Source organism: Lepidochelys kempii, chromosome 17 (genome assembly GCF_965140265.1).
Source record: "Lepidochelys kempii isolate rLepKem1 chromosome 17, rLepKem1.hap2, whole genome shotgun sequence".
Lineage (NCBI taxonomy): Eukaryota > Metazoa > Chordata > Testudines > Cheloniidae > Lepidochelys > Lepidochelys kempii.
In genome coordinates, this window is record NC_133272.1 from 21,772,030 (window position 1) to 21,796,881 (window position 24,852).

General features: G+C 59.3%; 1 protein-coding gene and 1 long non-coding RNA gene across 2 annotated transcripts; both read left to right on the forward strand.

Moving 5' to 3' along the window:
- Nucleotides 1-720: 720 nt before the first annotated feature.
- LOC140899712 (uncharacterized) lies at nucleotides 721-4,607 on the forward strand. The gene is made up of 3 exons (XM_073315628.1): nucleotides 721-930; nucleotides 1,749-2,461; nucleotides 3,234-4,607. The coding sequence occupies exons 2-3, from the start codon at nucleotides 2,392-2,394 to the stop codon at nucleotides 4,112-4,114; spliced, it is 951 nt and encodes a 316-aa protein (XP_073171729.1). The 5' UTR covers nucleotides 721-930; nucleotides 1,749-2,391; the 3' UTR covers nucleotides 4,115-4,607.
- A 2,114-nt stretch (nucleotides 4,608-6,721) lies between these two features.
- LOC140899682 (uncharacterized) lies at nucleotides 6,722-10,173 on the forward strand. Its single transcript, XR_012155421.1, has 3 exons — nucleotides 6,722-7,657; nucleotides 8,022-8,133; nucleotides 9,075-10,173. It is a non-coding gene; the product is annotated as an uncharacterized lncRNA (long non-coding RNA).
- Nucleotides 10,174-24,852: the final 14,679 nt, after the last annotated feature.

The following is a 24,852-nucleotide window of genomic DNA, read 5'->3' on the forward strand; positions in this document are numbered from 1 at the left end:
GTTTACAAATAGAATTCAAGGGTGAAACGTTGGACCAATATGTTCAAGATCAGGAAACTGTTTGAGTATGTCAGGTGGGGGTTGCCAGGCCTGGAGCAAAGGTCCCAGCAACACACCTCTGTGCAAACCCCAACCCTCCCTTGTAGGAGGTCAGAGTTGACCACCACCCATAACAACAGCAACCCGGAGCAGACCCAGGCCAGGACCCCCAGTAGAGGTTACACAGCACAGCTTACAGCAAAGCAGCTGTCGTCCCCCCGCCCCCCCCCGGCAAGCCTGGCTCGACACACACAGACTCTCTGCCCCGGGCCAATGCAACCCTCTCCCCCTTGGGTCAGCCCAGCCGGTCTGTGCTCTGGGTGGTGCTGGCAGGCTGGGTGAGCTCAGCGTGGTGGGTCGGCTACTGGTCTCAGCTCCGGTCTGCTGAAGGCTGAGAGTTTACACAAATTCCTTTTTGCCAGCAGCCGGCTCTCCCGCCCTGCCCCAGCTCAGGACTCCTGTCCTGCTGCTGCTTTTGTTTTCCTGCCAAATTTCCCAGGCTGCCCCACACCATTCGTTCAACTCTCCCCCCAACACACCCCCACCCCCCAAGGGCCAGAGTTAATTCTGTGTGTTTGAGTAGCACTCCCCACAGCCAATCAGAGTAGCCTGGCGGGAGGGAGCTGTCTCCCAGCTTCACACCGGAAAGTGACTACACACCAGAGCATTTCTAAAAGCCGCAGCTGGTGGCCCCCAAGGGCCTGCCTGCCGCACATGGGGCTGAGACTGTGATGCTACAGCACTTAGCCGTAAGAAAAGGCCTGGGATGTGCATCACCAGCTTCTTACTCAGAGCATTTACCCCGGCACTTTCTGCTCAGAACCACGTCCATTCCCTGCAGCCTGGCTTGGGGGGAACAGCTGCACTGCACAGCTGGAATGGCGCCCCCTGGTGAGTGCCTGGGGCAAGGCCCCTCCAGGAAGAAGACCTGCCCTTCACCAGATGCAGCTGGGTTGGGATCCCCCCCACAGCTCTTCCCCACAGGAGTGTTAAGCAGGGGCCTTGGAGGGTCTCTGACTTACAACAGGGCTGGATGGGAACTGTAAGGAGAGAATCTCCCCAGAGGAAAAGATTCACTATTAACGTCTCAGAGACTGGGGAGAACTTGGTGCCTCTGCCGGTGATGGGGCTGTCCGTGGGCCAGAGTGCCCAGGGCTGAGGAGCTCAGGGGTGCAGGGGGGGAGGGGCAGGTGTATCGGGGTGTGAGGACCCACTGGTGGACAACACACTTCTGACATCACACTTCTGACCGTGTAACTGCCAACTTCAGTTGGCAGTTACACGGCATTGGCTGGGGTGTGTCCCTTTTACCAGACGGCACCGAGCCTTGGCATGAGTTAAGCCTTGAGAGGCCTTTGCTGATTTGGTGTCTCTTTGGGGGACAGCTAGATCCTGGTGGGGGTCTCAGAGGCCTCCAGGGGGAGGAAGAAAAGCAACCAGGAGCCACCATTAGACACTCCTGACCAGGTACACTTGCCCCCATCTCTTCCTTCCCACGTGGAGCTTGCAGCTCTATTTGTGGGGGTGGGGTGAATGGTGGCACAGCAAGGAGGCCTGCCTGGGGCACGTGGGCAGAGGGGCATGGTGGTTTGGGGAATTAAAACTGGGGCTTTGGGAGGCATCTCAAAGGAGCTCTGTGCTAGGGCTGGGCTGCCTACAGTGTGCTGGGTTGGGACTCACTGTCTGTCTATTTCTGTTTGTCTGTTTAGACTGGCAGCTCATCGGGTCAGGGACCGTCTCTCACTGTGGTGTGGGCAGCGCCCAGCAATGGCCCTGGTCCTGACTGGGCCAAATCAACAGTAATATGAATGGGCCTGCTCTTCAGTCTGTGCCAGCACAAAGCCAGAGGCTAATATGGCTCCACCCTCCCTGATCGGACCCCGGATGGGCCTGCCCGTGGCTCGTGCAGCATAGACCCAGCTGAGTGGTTTGGCTGGGACGTCATTAACTCGGCCCTCCCTGGACGGGACTCGAGGAGGGTCGGCGGGACCCAAGAGCAGGTCGCACGGAACCAAGCGTTATCATCCCAGCTGGCAACGGCCTCACCCAGCTCAGAACTTCTGATCTATTTGGATCCAAACAGCACTGTTTGGACCAGAACATTCCAGGACTATTTAGATCACAACAGTCTGGTGCCACTTGGATCAAACCCTTGGCTCAGGTCAATCGTGATCCTGTCTCTGCTGCCTGCATGGTGAGATTTGGAGATTTAGTTGGAGAATTGGACCAAAACCGCCATCCTTTCCCCAGCAGAGACCCGGACCTTCCAGCTGGTGCTGGGACAGAGAATCCAGGAGGTTTCGAGGACTGTGACAGGCACCAGGCTTGGCCCGAGTCCCCAGAGCCAGGACCATGATGCGTAGCCAGGGGCTTCCTGCTGATGCCCCAGAGGTGAATCCTGGAGCTGCCCAGGAGGGGTCAGGTGAGCAGGACATTCCCTGGGCCCACAGGACACTCGAGGGAGAGGCTGGCAGGGCACATGGGGTCCTAGGTCAAGGATGAACTTGAATTCTCTCTTTGCCTGCCCCAGGGAGGTAAGGGTCTCAAAGGGGGAAGGGGAGAGAGACAGAGACCCCAGGGCACAGTGGAAGAAACAGATTCCCCAAGTGGGGAGAGAGAGAGGCCTCTAAATGGTTAAATGGAAAAGAGGAAGGGGGAAACACAGAGCCCCCCAGGGGTGAAGGAGACACCAGGAAGAGGAGATTTAAGGAGTAGAGATCATATCTGGGGGCACAAAATGGCTCTTCCATGTAGAAACGCCAGTGCAGAGTCCTGGGCCCTTGAAGTATCAAGCCTACGCCAGGGGCCTTGGAGATGGGCACAGCCAGGTCTCAGGCTGCTCCTGGTAACCATGCCAGGGTCATAGATGTGAGGGCTGGGGCAGACCAATGGGCAGAGTGTCCATCCCCTGGGGCCAGGGCAGCATCTGCACTGACAGGACGTTGTCTAGGGCTCTGTCCAGCCTAGTTTCCAGTGTGGCAAGCGAGGGGGCTCTGGCCCTTCCCTGGGGGCAGCATGTCAGACCCCTGACTGGGTGCTCCCCTGATATCTGTACTCAGTGCGTCCCCTTGCCCACCCCCTCCCACTGCCTGCGGGGTGCCCCTTTGGGCCTGGGACACAGGGCTGGGAGCCGGTGGGGGACTCACGGCAGGGGGGCGATGGCCGCCGGAGTTGGGCTGTCATTCTGCTTTCAGAGTCGCAGAGATCAGGGGAGTCGCCCCCTCGTCAGGGGGTCTCTGCTGGGAGCCCCGTTCCCGGGGAAACAGCGGAGGAGGGGGTCTCTGCCTCTGCCGGCCCCAGGAACCCAAGCGAGCAGACCTCCACGGCCACATCCGTCACCAGCCACTCATCCGCCCGCGGCATGGCACCTGCGGCCTCCAACCGCCTGTGTGCGCAGCCCCCGCGTGAGCCACCCGGCGCAGGCGTGACGAGAAAGCGCGCGGCCCGTGCCAGGGAGGCCGAGGGGGAGGGAGAAGAACAGTCCCTTTTCTACATGAGGGTCAGGGCCGTGAACGGCGTCTCGGTGGCCTGGGAGACCGGGGCCGGCTTTGGGGCCATTAGGAAGCGCCCCCGCATCTTTCAGGCCAATTACACCGGAGGAGAAAGCTTTGCCGGGTCGGACCTGAGCAGCTCCCACACCAAGTCCGAGCTGGGGGACGTGGACCCGGAGCCAGAGGGCGGCGCTGGGGGGCCAGCAGAGGAGGCTCCGCAACCGCCGCAGGGCGCGACCCCGGAGTGGCTCCTCACCACCGAGCAGGGCCTGCGGTGCCTGGCCTGCTGCCGAGTGTTCCCCAGCCTGGAGGCCCTGACCCAGCACGTGAAGCAGGGGCTGCGGGAAGGCTTCAGCTGCCGCGTCTACTACCGGGTGCTGGGGCGGCTCCGGGCGGGAGGGACGCCCCGGAGGAGCCGGTGCTGCGGGGGCCGGGGACTCCAGCCACGCGGCCGCGAGTGCAGCGCGTGCGGGGGCGAGATACGGCGCCCACGCAAGGCTGCCAGACAGGCCTGGCCAGGACGCGCCGGGGAGGAGCCCAGCAGCCGCCTGAGACCAGCGACGACTCTGCCAGCACGGCCATGAATACACAGGCTGGGGACTGCAGCCAGGCCGGGGGGTGGGGGGGGGCACGCCTGTCACGGCCTCCGGCTTGCCAGGCAGGCCCGATCTGCACGTGAGGCTGCCAGCAGAGCCCCAGGACAGCAACGCCGGGCCCCACCCCTCCACAGGGCCGTGGCCGAACCGGACCCAGCCACCGGGGACGAGGAAAGAACTGACGGCGTCGGCCAGCCCTCTCCCTGCATGACCCAGCCGAAGGGCGCTTTGGGGATGGAGGGTTGGTAGCAGAGCCGCATCCTTAGAGACGCACGCAGACGCCGGCCCATCGACGGGAAGAAGGTGATGAGAAGACGTCCAGAGACGGACCCACGGGGCGGCTGAGTGCACGGCTCCTGAAGGCTGAGCCGGGGCCTCTGCCGAGCTGGAGCAAGCCCCACTTGCACAGACATCGGCTAAGTGATTTACTTCGGGGGTTCTCGTCTGTGGGGGGGATGCCCTAGGTTCCCGGAGCATCTACGGGGCTTGTGAGCTGGGGCAGGCAGCTAAATGGTCTGGGCAGGGGGCTGGAGGGCAGGAAGGCGGATGTGGGCAAGTGGGGATGGGGGTGCGGGGAAGGGGCTGGATAGGAGGAAGGGGGGTGGGGATGGGGGGCTGGATGGGAGGAAGGGGATGTGGGCGGGGGGCAAGGGCTGGATGGGAGGAAGCAGGTGTGGGCGGGGGGTAGAGGACTGGATGGGAAGAAGCGGATGGTGATGGGGGGGCTGATGGGAGGAAGGGGGATGTGGGAAGGAGCCTGGATGGGAGGAAAGGGGGGGCAGGGGGCTGAATGGTAGGAAGGAGGTGTGGGAGAGTAAGGGCTGGATAGGAGGAAGGGGGCATCGGTGGGGGCAGGGTGCTGGATGGGAGGAAATGTGGGGGGGGGGGCAGAGTGCTAGATGGGAGGAAGGGGGGTGTGGGCAGGGGAAGGGGGCTGGGGTGGGAGGAAGGGGGTGTGGGTGGGGACCAGGGGGCTCAATGGGAGGAAGCAGGTGTGGGTGGGGAGCAAGAATTGGATAGGAGGAAGAGGGTGTCGGGGAGCAGGGGGCTGGATGGGAGGAAGGGGGTGGCACCCAGGGGAAGAGGCTGGATGGGAGGAAGAGGGGTGTGGTAAGGGGCCTAGATGGGAGGAAAGGGGTGGGGGGGCAGGGGACAAGGTGGGAGGAAGGGGTGGGGGGGCAGGGGCAAGGGCTGGATGGGAGGAAGTAGGTGTGGGCAGGGGACTGGGTGGGAGGAACGGGGTGGGGGCAGGGGGCTGAATGGGAGAAAGGAGGTGTGCGGGGGGCAAGGGCTGGATAGGAGGAAGGGGGCGTTGGTAGGGGCAGAGTGCTAGATGGGAGGAAGGGGGGTGTGGGCAGGGGCAGGGGGCTGGGTGGGAGGAAGGGCGTGTGGGCAGGGGCCAGGGGGATGAATGGGAGGAAGAGGGTGTGCGGGGGCAGGAGGGTGGATGGGAGAAAGGGAGTGTGGGCGGGGGGCAGGGGCCTGGATGGGAGGAAGGGGTGGGAACTGAGGGGAGGAGGCTAGATAGGAGGAAGGAAGTGGGGATGGGGGGCTAGATGGGAGGAAGGGGGGTGTGGTAAGGGGTGGATGGGAGGGAGGGGATGGAAGGAAGGTGAGATGGGAGGAAAAGGGTGGGGGGGCAGGGGACTGGGAAGGAGAAGGGGTGTGTGGGCAGGGGCCAGGGCTGGTTGGGAAGAAGAGGGTGTGGGAGGGGAGCAGGTGGATGGGACCTGGATGGGAGGGAGGAGGGTGTAGGTGGGGGAAGGGGGCTGAATGGGAGGAACGGGGTGGGGGGCAGGGGACTGGGTGGGAGGAAGGAGGGGGTGGGCGGTGGGCAGGAGCCTGGATGGGAGGAAGGAGAGTGTAGGTTAGGGCAGGGGACTGGGTGGGAGGAAAGAGGGTGTGGGTGGGGGGCAAGGGCTGGATGGGAGGAAAGGGGTGGGGACTGAGGGGAGGTGGCTAGATGGGAGGAAGGGGGTGTTGCCGGGGGCAGGGTGCTGGATAAGAGGAAGGGGGGTGTGGGCGGGGGCAGAGGCCTGGATGGAAGGAAGGAGTGTGTAGGTGGGGGTTGGGGCTGGATGGGAGGCAGCGGATGGGGATGGGGGCAGGGGGCTGGATAGGAGGAAGGAGGGTGTAGGTGGGGGCAGGGGGCTGGATGGGAGGAATGGGGGTGTGGGTGGGGGGCAAAGGCTGAATGGGAAGAAGGAGGGTGTGGGTGGGAGCAGGGGGCTGGATGGGAGGAAGGGGGTGTGGGCAGGGGCCTGCATAGGATGAAGGAGGGTGTGGGCAGGGGCAGGATGGGACGAAGGTGGTGTGGGTGGGGGGCAAAGGCTGGATGGGAGGAAAGGGGTGTGGGCGGGAGCAGGGGGCTGGATGGGAGGAAGGGGGGTGTGAGCAGGGGGAAGGGGACAGGGGCCTGGATGGGGGGAAAGGGGTTGCGGTTGGAGGGGAGGGGGATGGGAGAAAGGGGGTGTGAGCGGGGGCAGGGGCCTGGATGGGAGGAAGGGGGGTGTGGGCGTGCAGGGGGCTGGGGATGGAGGGGAGGGAGAGGGGAGGAAGGAGGTGTGGGTGGTGGGCAGGGGCATGGATGGGAAGAAATGGAGTGTGGGTGGGGACTGGATGCACCCAGCCTGTCCTCCCCCCACCCCACAAAATTCACCTCAGCCCATAACGCTCCCTCCCTCCTCCTCCCCACCACAAAATCAAACTCCTCGGCCTCCCTCCATGGCCAAATCCCTCCCTCCTCTAGGACCCCATCCGGCCTCACTACCTCCCCCTCCCCCCAGCCCATCAAGCCTCCTCCCCAGTCCCGAAACCCACCTCTCCCACTTCACTGTCCCACAGAGTCCAGCCCCCGTCCTGCTCTCACCCCAAAATGCTTCTGCCCTTCCCCCCCACCACAACGCCCCTCCCCAGCCCCAAACCCAGCTCCTCCCCCCCATCCGTTCCCACCCCACCCCACCCCACGGGCTGGACTCAGCTGTCCCAGGTCCGGCCTTGGCTCCTGGCCATGCTACAACTGGACCAGCCACAATGGAGCTCAAGCTCTTACCTGCATCTTCCTTCGGAGCAGGTTCAGCTGACCCAGATGAGACCCACTGACCTAAACCCCAGCCCGTGTCTTAGTCCAGGCACGGGGCCGGTGTCCTCCTCAGCGCCGGGCCCAGCTCGCTCAGGGCTGTCTGGCCTCCGTGCTCCACTGAGCGAGAGGGACGTAAAAATCTGGTAAGCAGCTTTGACACCCTTGTCTGGCACTCAGGTCCCAGCTGCGAACGCCGAAGTGCGCCAGACGCCACAGCCAAGACGCCGCCCGCCCGTCAGCTGAGGGGGCAAAAGGCTTCCACCAACACTCATTAATGAAGCTTCACGCCCCTTGGCAGGAGTGGTAGCATCCAGACCGGGAAACTGAGACACAAAGAGGCAAAATGACTCAACTGAGATCACACAGTCACTCTGGGAATTTTACAAGTGCCAGACAAAGGCAGAACCCCTTCCATGCCAAACAGCAACTAACCCGGGGAGGGAAGCGGCGTGAGTGACCATCAGAGCATCCCGTTTAGTTTCGCTACTAACGAACACAGAACCCAAGTCACCATATAACCCCCTTTTCATATGTTAAATTCCATGCAGCTATCCACTGTTACCAAAGGCACTAAGCCCTGTCAGGGGCAGTGTGGATAGGGCCCTGGACTAAGCTGCAGGACAGCTGGGTTCTAATCCCATAACTAGCCGGCAGCGTGCCTTTGGACACGTCACTTCACTGCTGTGTGCCTTAGTTTCCCTGTTTGTAGAGAGGGGATACTGGCCTCCACCGTAAAGCACCTGGCGCACTATGGATGAAAAGCGCTATATCACAGCTAGGTATTCATATTAATTCCCTTTCTCTTCCTCCCAGTTGTGAGCCCCAAGTACTGCCATAAAGACGACTGTGTTCCAGAAATAACTTCACCAAAAATGCTTCCGAAGTGACAGACTCAGGGTCCCACTTGCCCCCATCCGGCCAGCAGGTAAGTATCAGAGTGTGGCAGACGTACAGGGTTGACCAGAACAATCCCTTGCCCTTTATCCACAAACTGATGATTCTCAGACCCGGTTTTTGGTCTCCACCAACCCTCCCTCTTGGTAGCAGAGTTTTACCAGCAGAGGCTGGAGTGAGGACTGGCAGGGCTAAGCTCATGCTACAAACACTGTGGAACATCCATATATCAGCCGAGAGGAGCAGAGTGCATGGCGGGATATGGTGCTCTCGCCTGTCTTTATCATGTGTGAAACTTGCTGGGGGGGGTGGGGAGCGGGGGTTGTTTTCAAATTAGCAAGTAACCAAACAACAATAGTCACTGCCCCGAATTAAGGAGGTTTGGCTAGACTGTTACTAAGGGGCAGCTGGCGCCAGGTGGCGCTGTTGGCGAATGGTGATATCTGGAGCAGTGGGACGTTACTGTACTTCCACAGCCTCGGGCTAGCAGGGACTTGGCCCTGCAGGCAGCAGGCAGGTGCTTTGGCGGGAGCAGAGTTGGTCTGGCAGGGGATACTCCAGCCTAGGACAGCAGTGCATTGGCAGAGCAGGTGGGGGCTGTGCTGGAGTAGCTGGGAGCGCAGCTGGCCACCGTCATGGTGTATTGACCGGTCTGCATGGGGGGGCTCAGATTGCAATAGCACAAGATGTTGCAGGTCCGATTGAGGTGTGTTGTCAAAGGTAGGGGAGGCAAGTGCTCACAGCAGCAGCCTCACAGCACCGTGCCTGGGCCCAGGCTGCTCTGTCAGCCTCCTGCGTCCAAGAGAACCGATTTCACGCCAAAGAGGAGGGCGTTTCCAGGACAAGTGCTTTCTTTCCCAGCACACTCACAGTAACTGCCCTGGCTGCATGGCTGCCTGCCTTGACCAGAGTCTGTGTGTGACTTTGCATTTCTTCAGGGAACCTGGCTCACCGCTCTCTCTCTGTTCACAGTGTGACACTCGCACAGGGGAAGGAAGTCTGCCTCCATACGGTTTGCAATGTGCAGATGGAGGCAGGTGGCGTCCAGATTGCGGGGCAGACACTGGCCTAGCTGACCACATCCCCAGCTTAACACTCCCCGTTCTTGTAGCATCGCTGGGTCCTTCGTTCAGGTCAGACCTCAGCAGCTGAAAGGGAGCTTTACATCTTTTACCACAAGCATCTCATTCAAACAGGAAAACAGTAAAAGGCAAACTTTGAGCTCTCTTTGAATTCTTCCTGGTGGTCTGTAGCAAAGCAGTCACACTGAAGGCAACTATTCTCCATTCTTCACTAGGGGCCCAATCCTGGGAAGTGCTGAGGGCCCTTAACGGCACTCAGGAACCTTGCAGGAACAAGCCCTATAATGCCATAAGCCAGGCTATTATTATCATGTAACATTTACACTGCATTGGTGCCTAGAGGCCAGCCAGGCCTGGGGCCAGTTGTGCTGGGGCCTCCAACAGACAGAGCTAGAGTCTGCCTATATGCAAACCACACCTGCCCATGCGCTGAAGGGAAGAAGGGAGGTTGGGTCTAAGGGACTATGAAGAACAGAGGAGATATGTGGATTTTTTTCATGAATTGGCTATCTGATTACAATCATGCAGTCTGCCACATGGATGCAAATTGTTAACTCAGTCCTAGGTGGCTCTGTTCTGCCGGAACTGAAGTCAGCGGCTATAGACAGCCCCAAACCCCAATGCATAACAAACCGTACAGGGGTCAAGACCTGTGAAGTTTGGTCTCTGTCCAAATTGGACACAACACACTGTTGGCTTGTGGCAAGAAGAAGTCGGGCAGTAGGTGGATGCAGAACAAAGGGCCTGGCTGGTTTTAAAGAGACACTCCCTGAAGTTCACAGAGAAGCAGGGTCTGCAGAGAAAGAGACTGTTAGAGGGTCCCCAGAAGAGCACGTCCCTGGTCTAAGTCGGGCCAATCTAATTCTGGAGGGAAATTCTAAACTTCGATAAGACAGTGTGTGTGTTGGGAGGGGGAGGGTAAGACCTTTTGTTATTTGAGCCCCTTTGCTTTCTGTTTGCTATGTTCCTAGGGCTAAATAAATAATACTTTGCTGTGAAGCAGCTGTTGGGTGTCACTGTGTTTATCAACTGCTTGCAGCTTCCCAAGGGGAATCTACAGTAGGGGCCAAACCCTGCTGGACCTGCTGAGGGAAACAGCGGCGCTGTGGCCAGGAGACCCAGTGTAAAAGTGGGGTGAAAGGCGAGATTCCACTTCGACAGAAGTGCATGCAGCAGCTTATCGCTGGAAAGGGAGCCCCCGGAGAGACTGAAGTTTTGTCTACATGGTAAGTTAATGTGCAGCAAGTTAGCGTAATAAAGCTTCACACCCTGGCTTGCTGTACACTAACGTGCCCTGTGGACAAGCCCTGCGAGAGATGCAGCTCGTCCCTGAACCATGACAGGAACATAGTTTGGCTACACAAACTATCAACTTCCACCATTTCAGTTTACGAACAGCTGGTCCAAAATTTTCCATTGCAAGATTTTTCTGTTGAGAGAAAATGGCCTTTTTGTACAAAAAAATCCATTTGCACCTAAACTTTTTGGGGGGGGTTGCCAAAAACCAAATTTTGGGGTTTTCAGCAGCTGATAACATTTTGGGGGTTCCAGGTTTTCAACAAAAGCCCCTGAAAACTTCAAAGAAAACAAACAAAAAGTTTGTCTACATTGTTCCCATTTGCTGACCAGCTCTACAGATTAATCTTTGCTCTGAATGTCCTGGGCTTCTTAATGGGAGCTTTCCTGTTTAACTTTAACGTTCCTGAAGGTAACATACCCATTCCTGCGTGCCTGCAATCTAACACCACCTGTACGTACCCCGTTGTCATTGGGTAATGGCCTAGTAACCCCCATTGGACACCCCACTGTCACCAGTGGGTTCTCTCAAGTGCGAATTTGGTGAATGATACACAAGACCCCAGCTCCTCTCCTAAGGCACGTGGGCTCTGCAGAGCTAACCAGAGTAAAAAGCAGAACAAAGCTGTTTTAGACAACTCGGCAGCTGTGGTGCGGATCCACACAGGACACTGAGCTGTGCAGCATTGACAGACACGTCTCAGAGCAAAACTATACTCGGATCTAATTTTCCATGGGGGTTTCTCTGCTGCTAGGGACCGCACAGACCTATGACACTCCACAGCCATGAAATCCCTGGGGAACTGGTCTTCCGGCCAAATAGCGATTTGTATCCACTCTCTGGGTTCTGGGGGACAGCACCTTGCTCCAACAGGGCTGGGATGTTATGGAGATGAGCAGCGACAGGGAAACCTCGGGGGTCCACAGCTCTTCCCAGCACTGGTGCCCACTTGCTGTGAAAGAAAAAAGAGGGATTGCAGTGAATCCCACAGGGAGCATTCTCACCGAGCATTACTTCCTTTCACAGGGGATTCCATTTGCAGACAAGATTGGGCGGGTTGGGGGGAGAGTGAGAGCTAAAGGGTTGGAGAACAAAGGAATCAGGTGACCTCCTGGCCCGGGAAAGGGGAAAGCCTAGAGGAGGAGGGGCTGGAGGGAGTTTCAGTTTGGGGCTGGCTGGGACATGGAGTGAAGGGCAGACGTGGTTGTCTGGCTCACTGCCCCCCAAAATGGACCCAGCTGAGGGGTCCTGTTCTCTGCATCTACAAGCTCTGTGTTAGACCATGTTCCTGTCATCTAATAAACCTTCTGTTTTACTGGGTGGCTGAGAGTCACGTCTGACTGTGAAGTTGGGGGGCAGGACCCTCTGGCTTCCCCAGGAGCCCGCCTGGGCGGACTCGCTGTGGGAAGCGCACGGAGGGGCAGAGGATGCTGAATGCTCCGAGGTCAGACCCAGGAAGGGGGAAGTTGTGTGAGCTGTGTGTCCTGAAGACAGGCTGCTCACAGAAAGGAGACTTCCCCAGAGTCCTGCCTGGCTTCATGGGGAGCAGTTCCAGAGCATCGCCCAGGGACTCCGTGATAACTGGTGGCAGCCTGTCGTGGGATCTACTGCACCCCGAGGACGGTGCGTCCTGCAGTAAGTGACTGGGGAGCAGTAACACGAAGGGGGATTGACGGGGACCAGGCATGCTGAAGATTCAGAGAGAGACGGTTTCAGGGGGCGGTTAACCCCTGGGAGTGTGTGACCCAGAGTGAAGGACTTTTGCAGTAACAGGGTCCCCCTGGGGATTGCAGCGAGTGGTCCCAGGGGTGGAGGAGTCTGCAGCTCGACCCTGGCAAAGAGGCGGTGACCTCGAGAAGGGCTGGCACACTAGGGGTTCTCCCTGGAAACCGTGGGGAGCTGAGAGCACACAGGCCTGTGAGTCCACAACAACTTGGGAACAGCAGTGTGATGGCCTATCACCATCTCCTTAAGAAGGACATTGTAACCCTGTGCAAAAAGAGAGGGTTGAGCATTGGAAAGTTCACCAAGGCACAGTTAATCGTGCAGCTGGAGGAGGATGACCGCTCTAAGGAACAGATTCCTGACCCCAAATGGGGCTATAGCAGGATCTGGGAGCAGCTGGAGTGGGAGCCAGGCATCGCCAAGACTCCTGTCCCCGACCAGATGGGGGTCTTCACGATCGGGTTCCCCATCGGGGGATCGGAGACGGACGGACGGGATTGGAGCTGAGTCCGAGAGAGCGAGAGGACTGTGAGAGACAGCAGGAGCCCGAGAAAGAGCTGCAGAAGCAGCAGCAGCATGAACTGGCGGTGTGGGAGCGGAGAGGCCTAGGGGACCCCCCAGGGGTGAGTGGGGATAGATCCCGGGGGGCCAGTTCCGCAGGGAACCTCGAGACTAAATTGCTGCCCCTGGTTAAGGAGGGGGGGATGTGGACGCCACCTCACTGCCTTTGAGCAGGCTGGCGATTTGAACCAGGGGGACTCTGCGGAAAAGCCCCGGTGTCTAGCTCCCTTGCTGGGTCCCAAGGCCATAGACTCCGTCAGCCCGATGGGTGGGGAGGTGGACAAGCTCCCACTCCTGACCCCAACCTATATGTCTGTGTGGAGTTTCCTGGGGCCAGGCCCCTCGGACCCCCAGTGGGAGCGGAAGGTGATGGTCAATGGGGAGACATTCCTGTGGTGGCGAGATCCTGGGACAGAGAGAACTGTTGTCAGGCCCTGGGTGGTGCAGCCTCAGAGGCTGAGGAGCTGGGTGAGGGTCCCAGGGACGAAGCCCCTCGCCCTGCCTATGGCCCAGATCCCTGTGCAGACCCACTAGGGGTCAGGCTGGCTGGTCGTTGGACTTCTCCAGGACACCAGCTGTGAGACCCTGTTATGGGGTGACTGTGTCTCTTTGGGACAGGATCCAGGCCATGCTCCTGTAACTGCTGAGGGTTTGAATTTGAATCCAGGGAACCATTCAGTGGAGAGGGAAATGGTCACTGAAAATGCAGATGACCTGGCTGGCAGCAGGGAGAAGCTGCGCCCTCTTGCACACCGGAGAGGGGGGCTCAGGGGGCTCACGCTGGCTCTGATGCAGTGAGGAAAGCACCAAGTTCGCTGCCTACCCCCACTGGGACAGCAAGGGCAGCGCTGAGCACAGTGGGAGCTGAGACCCCAGCTGAGTGGGGGGAGACACAGGCGGGGCAGGGGATCTGTTGGGAGTGGCAAGGTGCTTGGTAAGGAAAGTTTGGATGAGCCTAGGCAGCCTTGTGAGCTGATGGCTTTGTCTAGTCAGCAGGGTGGGAAGGCGAGGAGAGTGGAAGATGAGTGTCCCTGGACCTTACCTGTTAGCTGGGTGGAGAATTGGGACAGTGAAGGAAACGTGCCTGTGTCTGTCAGGGGTATTGACTTGCCTGTGGAGGGAGCTACCCTGATCTCCAAGCAGTTGTCTGTGACCAGCCCTGTGTGCTGGGACAAGGGGAGAGAGATCCCAAGCTGTGTGTCTGGGAAAGGAGAAAGTGTGTCCGGCTCTTCTTTGTCTGTGGAGCAGACAGAAGGGGCCTTTCAGCCTGTGATGGTTGAGGGTCGTGCAGTTGTCTCAGAGTTGGTTCTGGATTCAGCTAAAGCCCAGGAAGGGAAGGGTCCTAAGTTTGTGTCTGCTCGGGAGAATGGCCCTGTAACTAGGTCACATCCAGTTAGTGTCTATGTAAAATCCCAGAGACCAGACAATTCTGGTGCTTGTATTTTGCCTGTTGCTAGTGTGTGGCTGGGAAAGGGTGAGCAACTCTGTCTAATCAGGGTGAGATCCTAGCCAGGGCACAAGGAGAGCATGAAGGTGATGTGATTGTGTTACCTATTGAGGGTGTGGAAACCTGTAGCAAGAAGGAAAAGATTCCTGAACTTGTGTGTGGCAAAGGGAAGGAGAATGCTTCTGACCTTTTATCTAGGAAGTCTGTAAGTTTGCCTGAAAGGGGAATGTGTAGGAATCTGCCGGATGGGCCAGAGGTGATTCTGGATGTAAGGGAGACCCAGAAAGAGTCTGTTGTTGCTCAGGAAAGTGTTCCTCTAGAGAAAGCCCTAGGTGAAGAGGGTAAGAGCAGAATTTCTGTGAGGGGTGAATTGTTGTATAGAAAAGCCTTAGGGAAAGGAATCCTCATGGAGTCTTTGCAAGCAGTTTACTGCAACTGCAACGGGTGTGAAAGTGATTTAATCAAGAAAGTTTCAGGTCCTAACAGCCAGAATTTTCTCCTGTGAACGGATCCACTGACTTTCCTGTTGAAAGATCCAGTGTGGATAGCTTTGAGAAGGTCTCAGATGAAGTGAAAGCTGTTAAGAAACTTAAACAGTCCTATAACCAAGTGTCTGTGTTTGGCCAGCTCGTTGCGAGAAGACCCAATCCCAGTTTGAACACCTGGGGTTTTGGGGTGGCCAAAGGGCATGGGCCGCATAAACCTTCCCACATGCGACCTGCGAGTGCTATCGACCATCCCCGACCTAAGGGAGGGCGTGAAACTGGAATGGCCTGGTGTAACTCCCACCAAGGAACGGGAGAGATGCTGGGGCATCCATGGGAATGTTGGTGGCTTCGAACTTCCCCAGGTCACTGGCTAAAGTGACCCTGCTCAGTTCGATCTCGAAGGGGGGAGAGATGTGACGAAGTGGGACTGTTCTTAATGTTTCCTCTGAATAGTGTGGGGGTGCCTCAGTTTCCCCTAGGCAGTTCTTAAGTATCTAGGGGGTGGGGTAAGGGTGTATGATCATTGCAGAGCCCTAGAGGGCATGTGTGTGCAGGAGTCTGGACACAGAGAATGGCCGACACCCTGTTTCCTGGCAACTGATGGCCTGGGCCCTTCCCCCCTGCAAGGTGAGAGCTAAAGGGTGGGAGAACAAAGGAATCAGGTGACCTCCTGGGGGGGGGGGGGCAGGAAGGGACAAAGCCCAGGGGAGGAGGGGCTGGAGGGAGTTTCAGTTTGGGGCTGGCTGGGACATGGAGTGAAGGGCAGACGTGGTTGTCTGGCTCACTGCCCCCCAAAATGGACCCAGCTGAGGGGTCCTGTTCTCTGCACCTGCAAGCTCTGTGTTAGACCATGTTCCTGTCGTCTAATAAACCTCTGTGTTACTGGCTGGCTGAGAGTCCCGTCTGACTGCGGAGTTGGGGGGCAGGACCCTCTGGCTTCCCCAGGAGCCCACCTGGGCGGACTCGCTGTGGGAAGCGCAGGGAGGGGCAGAGGAGGCTGAATGCTCCGAGGTCAGACCCAGGAAGGTGGAAGCCGGGTGAGCTGTGTGCCCTGAAGACAGGCTGCTCACAGAAAGGCGACTGCCCCAGAGTCCTGCCTGGCTTCATGGGGAGCAGTTCCCGAGCATCGCCCGGGGACTCCGTGACGCAGCCCGTCTACACTCAAGCTCCCCAGGCCGCTGTGACCCACGGGGCTGGCCCAGTGCTGGTGCTAAGCCCCGGACAGCTCGGGCCCTCGCAGCTAACGGCGGCTGCGCGAGGACCACAAAGGCAGCCGGCCCGGAAAGCATTTGTTCCGCCAGCGTCAGAGCTCATTGCACCTGGAGGCAGCAGTGCCCGCGGACGCGCTGTATTGACCCAGGCAGTCACTAGAGGGCGCTAGCGCCATCGTGCCATTGCCTTGAGCCTGTTGCCCAAAGCAAGTTGCACTTGGCCTGAGATTCATTTTTACCCGTTGCGAGAGGCTGGGTCCTGCACCGGGGCCCTGCGCTGCCTTGGGGCTGTGCAGGGCTGGGGTGACGGTGACTCCGGAGCCAAAGCCCTCCCATACCGCCTGGCACGCAGCAGGCTCCCTGCACCAGGCAGCTGCCCACCCTGCCCCTCTGCAGAGCAGTGGGTACAGCCGGGAGCCTGTCCCTTCCCCACGCGAGCTGGGGGCTGGCCACTTCCTCCGTGTGCCGCTAGGGGGAACAATCTGCTGCCCTAAGCCATTGTTCCTGGCAGCCTCCTCCTCTCCCAACCCCCTGCGGGGGCGGACCCCAATCCAGCCCCTGATTAGCAGCCATAAATCAGTCCCCTTTCTAGGAGACAATTCCACTGGTGCTCCCGGGGCGATCTGCGGCACGCTGAGGGGGATCACCTGAGCGGGCGACACTGTTCTCACTCCTGCTGGCGTCGCTCACGCTGTGAGAGCTCGCGGGGACATTTCTGTAACACACAACAGCAATCCAGGTGAGGCGAATGCGGCTAAGCCACTGGGCCACTCTTCCGCCTCCAAAGGGACGTCCCGAACCCTTGAAAACCGCCACTGGGACTGTGTCGAGTCAACCAACGGCTGGCAAAAGGCCAAGGAGAGGAACCATGTGGAAGCTGTGATTACATATGAATCAGCATGCCTGGCCGGGGCATCCCGGCATGTTTCAAGATTAGCTAATGACTTTATGAACCCGCTGGCATGTGGCTTTGAAAAGCCATAGGGGAACTAAAGTCCTGGAACTTGTCTGCGGGGGAGAGTTACCCGCATTCTCATACCAGTATACGTATTCTGGATCAGGGTGTGAATTGAACTAAACTGAATTAAAGCCAATTTTATTCCAAATTAGAGTGTGAACATAGGGGGTTAATCCAGTTTAACTAATCCAGTTTTAATTCACACCTTTACGGGATCCAGATTAATTTTCCTGTGTAGACAAGGCCCAAGATAAAAGCAAATGAGCTGCCAGTCTTCAAATACAGTAATGAGAGATCCTTAAAGCCCCTCCTGGAAAATCGAGGTTTGATTTCCAGTAAGATAGTGGCAGAAATCATGTATGGAGGCCTGGAGGATGATGGGATCATGAGCAAACGGCGGCACTGAGGGTTAGATGAGACAGGCTGCGCCCACAGCTGAGGAGGAGGAGGTCAAAATTTCCTACAGTGACTAGCGATTTTGAGGGCCCATTTTCAGACACATGCAAGAGGCCTTCTTTTCAGTGCTGAGCCCGCACCCTCTGAAAATCAGGCCTCTTTAAACTGTGTCGAGGGGGGGCCCAGAAATCGAGGGACCCGAATCCCTGGGCACTTTTGAAAGTCTTGGCTGGGCTGTCTGAGCCAATCGTGCCCAGGGATTAAAAAAGGCTCTGCTCCCTGCACTAAGAGGTGCCACGGCAGGCCGAGGGGACCTCTGAAGCGCGGGGAAGTGCCGCACTGTGACTTGCTCTCCCTCTCAGACACCGGGGCAACATTGACCATCCCCAGCGAGCTGATAGTGTTCTGTAAGGGTGTGTATCGTACAGCGTCGGGTCCCATCTCCTTCACCTCCCCGAGTGAGGCAGAGCAGGGGGATAAAAGGCAGGACACCACAGCCGGGAGTGGTGGGTAACCCCAGGGAGGAGAGAGAGCGAGAGGAGAGCTGGAGCCGTGGGCGGAGAACTGAGATCCCGCCTGAGACGGTGAGCTCTGGCCAGCAGGGAAGGCAGGGCGCGTGTCTCTCCAGGGACATCCAGGCCTTGGCAGCCGTAGATGCACCTTCTGTCAAAGCAGGTGAGCCTGTGGGGGCCAGGGAGGGCCCGGACGGCAGCGGTGGGAGAGGAGAACATGTGGGGGGATAAACAGTGGGATGACAGGCTCACTGACCTGTAGGTAGCAGAGCCAGGGACTGGGGCAGTGAAGGGTCTTCACTTGCGGGGACGGGAGAGTCTGGATCTCGAGGTGAGTGCGGTGGGTCCTGGCCTCCTGCCTCCGGCAGACGCACCGGAGCTGCCCCTGGCTTCACACGCAGCCTGGCTGGTTGCTGGGCTCCCTGGGGCGGGGAGCTGGCGGGATGCTGGAATCAGAGGCAGACGGGTGACCATCACCGCCAGGCAGCCCCTTGCAGAGCCCCAGGAAAGCCAGCAGTGCCCGGCCCCAGGGCAGGAGAGGGCAGCTAGTGACCCTGAGCTGGAGGAGCTGAGCCGTGCCGGAGCATGGCACATGCCCGACGGCTGGCTGGTCGCGGCAATGCTGCCGAGACGCAGGGATGGGGCTTTCAAAGTCTGCTGCTCTGCTAGTCAGTCTCTCCAGGGGAGCAGAGCCGTGGCCTGGGGACCTGGGGAACGCTCCCTGGCCAATATTGGGTCAGTCATGCCCCCCACTTCTCCACAGGGGCAAGCACCTCTGTGCATGGGGTTTGTCCCTCTCCCATGCAGCGCTAGCTTCCCACAAACCCCTTTAAAGGGGTGCTGAAGACAGGCTTCTGTGGAAGTGGGGGTGCTGGTGCCCCAGAGCCAGTGCCCGGGTGCAGGGCCCCAATGCAGATGACCCCAGTGTCCCACAGGAACCCAGGAGCTGCTGGGACTGTCCCTTGGAGGGTGCTAACCGCGCCCCGACAGAGCAGGTCAGGAGTTGTCTCTCGTGGGCGTGGTGCTGGGGGGGTGATCTGGCCCGGCGCTGCCCACTCCCCCTGGCAGGTGGACACGCGTTTCCAACTGGACCCCTCAGGCGGGAGGCCAGGCACGTGAGTGACCAGCCATGCGCTGAGCACTGACATGTGCCATCTCCACGCCCCACCCCCAAGGGGCCCGCGTCTCCAATCCTGGGGGCACCCCGTGCCGTTCTCCTCAGCGATGCCCACCTGACGTCAGTCCTGCGTTCCCCCCCGGCGGTGCTGCCGGCTGGGCTGCTGGGCGCGCTCTTCCAGCTCGGCCAGGGCTTCCACATGCCCGCCCGGCTGCCTTCCCTGCCGCCGGTCCCACCCCGCGCGCGCCCAGGAGCCCTGCGGCCTGCCCGCGCGGTTTGATAGGGGGGCCATGGTCGGTGGGTATCAGAGGCAAGGGGAGGATGTGTCTCCCCAAACAGCATGGCCTGGCCATGCCACCCTCCACACCCAGGCCCGTTCCTGCTTCCCAGGCTGTGCTGTGGTGGGCTCTTCCCCCCGTGGCCGGGGTCCCAGGCTGGGGGGCTAATGGGGGCCGGCCTGTACTCCGGGGCAGGGGGGACGCTGCCCGCTCACCGCCCTCCCTCCCGGCGTTCCGGGGCTGGCAGCACTCGGGCGGCCTGGGGGTGTGTAGGCCAGGAGGGGGGCTCCAGCGGGACCTCAGGCAGAGGGGTGGTCGGGGCCGAGGGCTAGCCTCCCCGAGCCTGGGGTTCACCCGCCGCCCATGCCCAGGGCTCCTGGCTGCGGCCCCCCAGACCCTTTTCAATCGTCCGGGCCCTTGGGCAATTGCCCCCGTTGCCACCCCCTGTCGGGGAGCCGGGGCCAGTCACACAGGTGAGAAGCTCTGCCCAGCCCCCAGGGCCGGCCCGGGATTTAGCCCTTAGGATCGAGTGTCCAGCCGGGAATCTTGCTGGCCTCCATGCTCTGGGCCCCGATCCAAAGGCCAGTGACAGCCTCCCATCGACTGCAACGGGCGTTGGGCCAGGTCCTACCAGCCTGGAGCCTTCTCCTCACCGACGCCCGCCGAGGGAAACGGCCACATCCTCAGCCCTGAGTTCCCCTCCAGACAAACTCCCTACCAGTGCCGGGCGCCTTCGTCCCAGAGGCTCCTTACCCGCCCCTGCTGGCCCCGCGCAGTCCTCGCACTCCCACGTGCCCGCGGAGGCCCCCAGCGAGGAGCAGCGGCGGTGGGTCCCCTGGGAGCCACACGAGGTGCACAGCAGCAGCTGCCATGGGCTGGGAAGGCAAAAAGGTCAGTGTCGGCGCCTCCCAGCTGGAGAGCCGGGGACGGCCAGAGGGAAGGTGGGGTGGAGGCCTAGATCCCCGGAGGCCCCCTAGGCTCCTAACTCCCTTGGGTTTCAGCGGATGTTAGGAGCCTAAATACATCTGCGGAGCTGGGCTACAGCCCTGCAGCCCCGGCTCCTCTCTGCAATGAGATCGTGGAGACCAGAACAAAGGCACCCGCCTGCATTCACGCCAACGGGCCGGCACGCCCCATCCCCCAATAGCCAGCCATTGCCATGTGGCACCTGCTGGGCAACAGCTGAGCTGCCAGTGGCCAGCAAGGGGCAGGACCTAGACTGAACCCAACCCCACCCCCTGCCCCAGCGCAGCAGGGAGAATGCACCTGGGGCCAAGCCCCGGGAAGTTAACTGCCTACCCGTCCTCTGCGGATTGCTCTCTGCCGCCCACGTACAGGCAGCAGCCGGCATCACAGCGGCTGTGTCTGTGATACTGGTCACTGAACGCGCCGTCTTCCTCCCAGGCGGCGTCCCTGAGGGAGCAATGAGGGGAATTAGCGTTCCTCGAACCGGAATCCACCCGGTGCTAACACTTCAAATGCTGGGAACCAGGCTGTAAGCTCCCTGGGGCAAGGACCGTTTCTTTGATCTGTGTTTGTACAGCACCAAGCGCAATGGAGTCCCAGTCCAGGACTGGGGCTGTGACGCTGGCAGACCAGGTGCCAGCTCATGCCAGGTCCCCGTGTCCCAGCCGGGAGCTGACGGACACAGAATTGGAATCTATCTGGCTCACTTGTGGGTTAATATTCATAAAATAGGTATAAGAACATAAGAACGGCCACCCTGGGTCAGACCAAAGGTCCATCTAGCCCAGTGTCCTGTCTGCCGACGGTGGCCAAAGCCAGGTGCCCCAGAGGGAATGAACAGAACAGATCATCATCAAGCGACCCATCCCCTGTCACCCATTCCTACCTTCTGGCAAACAGAGGCTAGGGACACCTCCCTGCCCATCCTAGCTAATAGCCATTAATGGACCTACGCACCAGGAACTTATCTAGTTAGAATGATAAGAAAGTGGTTGGTGTTCGGAGTCTATCGATGCTTGTGTGTTGTTGCCTGCTGGGATCTGACCTGTGAGAGCTGCGTTCCACATTGCGATGTAACATTTGAGCGGGTGTTGTGTGAGCGTCTGTGAGTGTCTGAATCGCCAGACAGCCAGAGGGACACTAATTAGTGTGGAGATGTTCTTCTACAGAAATTGTTACATGTCTCCTGAAAGAGGAGACCCGTCGATACCAGATGGGCTCTGGGGAGATCTTACAACACCCCACAGCTGGGTTGAGAAACCTTCAACAAAAGGACTCTAAGGATATCCTTGAAATCTAAGCTGAGAACTCTCAGCCACTTCGGGGTTGGTGTCCTGGGGGGTTGCAGCCTGCCCTGATCTTGTGGCTCATGCTCTTACACCACCAGTGGGAGTGTCATGGGGCCCCTATTTACACCGAATAAACCATCAGCATAATAATAACAACACTAAGATCAGCGAATCCAGGCTCTTGTGGGGCACGTTCCCTTTGGCCAGTGTGAATCCCCCTCTTGCCATGGCAAACCTCATGCTGTGGATTCAGCCAGACAAAATGACTCTGACAACCATCCTGGAGTTTCCAAGGTCATCAGATGTGCTACCAAAATAGACGCAGAAATATAACGCAGCCCGTCAGCTCTTCGAAAGTGCTCCTAGCCATAGACCTCAGCATGCTTTCCAACGGAGGTCAGTGCCGTTAGCCCCATTGTACAGTGACTTGTCTGGGATAGGCTAATGGTAAAGGCAGGGCTACAAGGCAAGTTTTGGAAGTGTCAGGCAGGGCCCCACCCGTGGCAGCCTTAGCCCCTTTCCAAGCCCTGGAGCAGCTGCACTCTTTCCCCGCGTCGCTCTCAGATGAGGCAGGAGGCTGTTGTGTCCCCATCTCTGCAGCCTAGGAGCTCTTGTCCTGTCCCAGTGCGCTGCAATTTACAAAGCTGAAGCTGGTGCAGCCTTTAAAAAGCCTGTTCTGTGCTACTCATAGGAGCCCGGCGCTGGACTGGGGCCTGGAGCCCTCACAACAAGCTCCAGGCTGCTTTTTCACTACTCATGGCACATTTACTAAGCAATTGAGGACTGCTTTGATCATCTAGCCTGACCGCCTGCACCTCAGGCCAGAGCAGATCAGGCGGTGAGTCCCGCATCAAGCCCATATCTTGTGGCTTAGCTAGCGCACGGAGAGCACTAAGCTGGGGGAAGAGGTAGATATGCTGGAGGGTAGAGATAGGGTCCAGAGTGACCGAGACAAATTGGAGGATTGGGCCAAAAGAAATCTGATGAGATTCAACAAGGACAAGTGCAGAGTCCTGCACTTAGGACGGAAGAATCCCATGCACCGCGCTACAGGCTGGGGACCGAATGGCTTAGCAGCCGTTCTGCAGAAAAGGACCTAGGAGTTACAGTGGACGAGAAGCTGGATATGAGTCAGCAGTGTGCCCTTGTTTCCAAGAAGGCTAACGGCATATAGGGCACATGACTTTTGAGGAGAGGCTGAGGGAACTGGGGTTATTTAGTCCGCAGAAGAGAAGAGTGAGGGGGGATTTGATAGCAGCCTCCAACTACCCGAAGGGGGGTTCCAAAGAGGATGGAGCTCGGCTGTTCTCAGTGGTGGCAGATGACAGAACAAGGAGAAATGGTCTCAAGTTGCAGTAGGGGAGGTTTAGGTTGGATATTAGGAAACACTCACTCGGAAGGTGGTGAAGCACTGGAATGGGTTCCCTAGGGAGGTGGTGGAATCTCCTTCCTTAGAGGTTTTTCAGGCCCGTCCTGAAAAAGCTCTGGCTGGGATGATTTAGTTGGGATTGGTCCTGCTTTGAGCACGGGGTTGGACTAGATGACCTCCTGAGTTCTTCCAACCCTAAACTTCTACAATTCTATGAGTTGCTCTTTGTGAAGATAGAAAGGGAACCGACCTGTCAGGGATTTTGATGCCCATTCGAAACATCTCTCTTTGGAATGTCCCCATGTCCCGGCACCTGGGGCATCGGAAATGGTACAAGGCAGCACGGAGAGCATGTCCCTGCGGGATAGACACAAGCAGGGGAGCAGAGATCACATTCCTGCAGGGGAAGAGAGGTAATGCCAGCTTGGGGAGGCAGGACTGTGAATGAGCCATTGACTAGCAAAGAGCAAACGCAACATGCAACGAGCCCATGGCGGCAAGTGCTGCTCGCGGAGGAAGTGAGACCAGGAATGAGAAAGCCCCCCCGGAGGAGGAGGTGGGGGTGCAGGTGCCCAGCCCCAGGAGTCGTGCGCGAGGGCAGGAAATGGGCTGCGAGAAGGGTAGAAAATGGCCCGGGAAGTTACCTTCCAAGTAGGCGACCTGGCTCGGCCCTTCCTATACCAGCGGTATACCCCATAGCCCGCAGAGCAGTGGGGCCTGATTCACACAGCGTGGGCACCACCCAGCGCAGGGGAGAGGAGCTGCCGCTCAGGGTGGATATGGGGGTGACAGTAGGCTGCTGCCGGAAGGAAGGGGTCACTCTGGGTCCTAGGTGGCTTTCACCCCACCCTTGCCAAAGTGTTTCTCCAGATAGGGGTTCTAGACTCCCCTACTGCTGGACTTTGTGGGGGCCCAGGGACCCTGAATGGGGCTTGTGATCCTAGACCCGCTCCATAAATACTCGCTGAGCCCTTCCCTGCTGTGTCTGTCCCTGCAGCAGCCAGGCAGATACCTCCGGCCGCCCCCAGGGACTGTCCTCAAACATTCATATCAGTGCGGGAGCATCTAACAGCTGCAGCCTGCGCGTGGGTTGGCTCGAAGGCTTTCGTGGCCGGGGGGTTCTGGCCCACCCCCAGGAACCAGCGCGGAAAGGGGATTCGCACCTGGATGCAGCCTCGGTGGAACCAGGCGTGCTTGCACGCCGGACACACCAGGGCGCTGTAGGAGGGTTTCCCCGGCATGGACTCCAAGCAGACGACGCAGACGGTTTCCGCCTGCTGCTGCCACCGTCTCACTCGCTGCACCGGCCGGTGGGTCCAGCAGAAGGATCTGGGGGAGGGACAGCAAGAGGGCAGAGCCGATAGGCACGACAGTCACTGGCTCGTGCCTGGGGCTGCAGAGGCCACGGGCCGCGTGGAAGCTCCACTCCTCTGGGAGTAGGGTGCCCAACTTTCTATTGGCAGAAAACCGAACACCCCAGCCCCGCCCCCTGCCCCGCCCCTTTTCTGAGGCCCCCCGCTCACTCCACCCCCCTCCCTCCATCGCTCGCTCTCCCCCACCCTCGCTCACTCGCTCATTTTCACCAGGGCGGGGCAGGAGGTTGGGGTGCGGCAGGGAGTGCCGGTGAGGACTCCGGCTGTGGGTACAGGTAGGGGCTCCAGGGTGGGGCGGGAGATGAGGGGGTTGGGGTGCAGGAGAGGGCTCCATGATGAGGCAGGGGGTCGGGGTGTGGGAGGGGGTACAGCCTCCGGCTGGAGGGGGGAGGCTCTGGGATGGGGCCAGAAATGAGGGGTTCAGGGTGCAGGAGAGGCATCCGGGCTGGGGCAGAGGGTTGAGGTGCAGGAGGGGGTGCAGGGTGCAGGTTCCAGGCAGCGTTTACCTCAGGTGGCTCCCGGGAAGCTGCCGGCATCTCCCTCCGGCTCCCAAGCGGAGGCGCGACCATGTGGCTCTCCGCGCTGCCCGTGCCTGCAGGCACCGCCCCCTCAGCTCCCGTTGGCCACGGTTCCTGGCCAATGGGAGTAGCTGATCTGGCGCTGGGGGCAGGGGCAGCATGC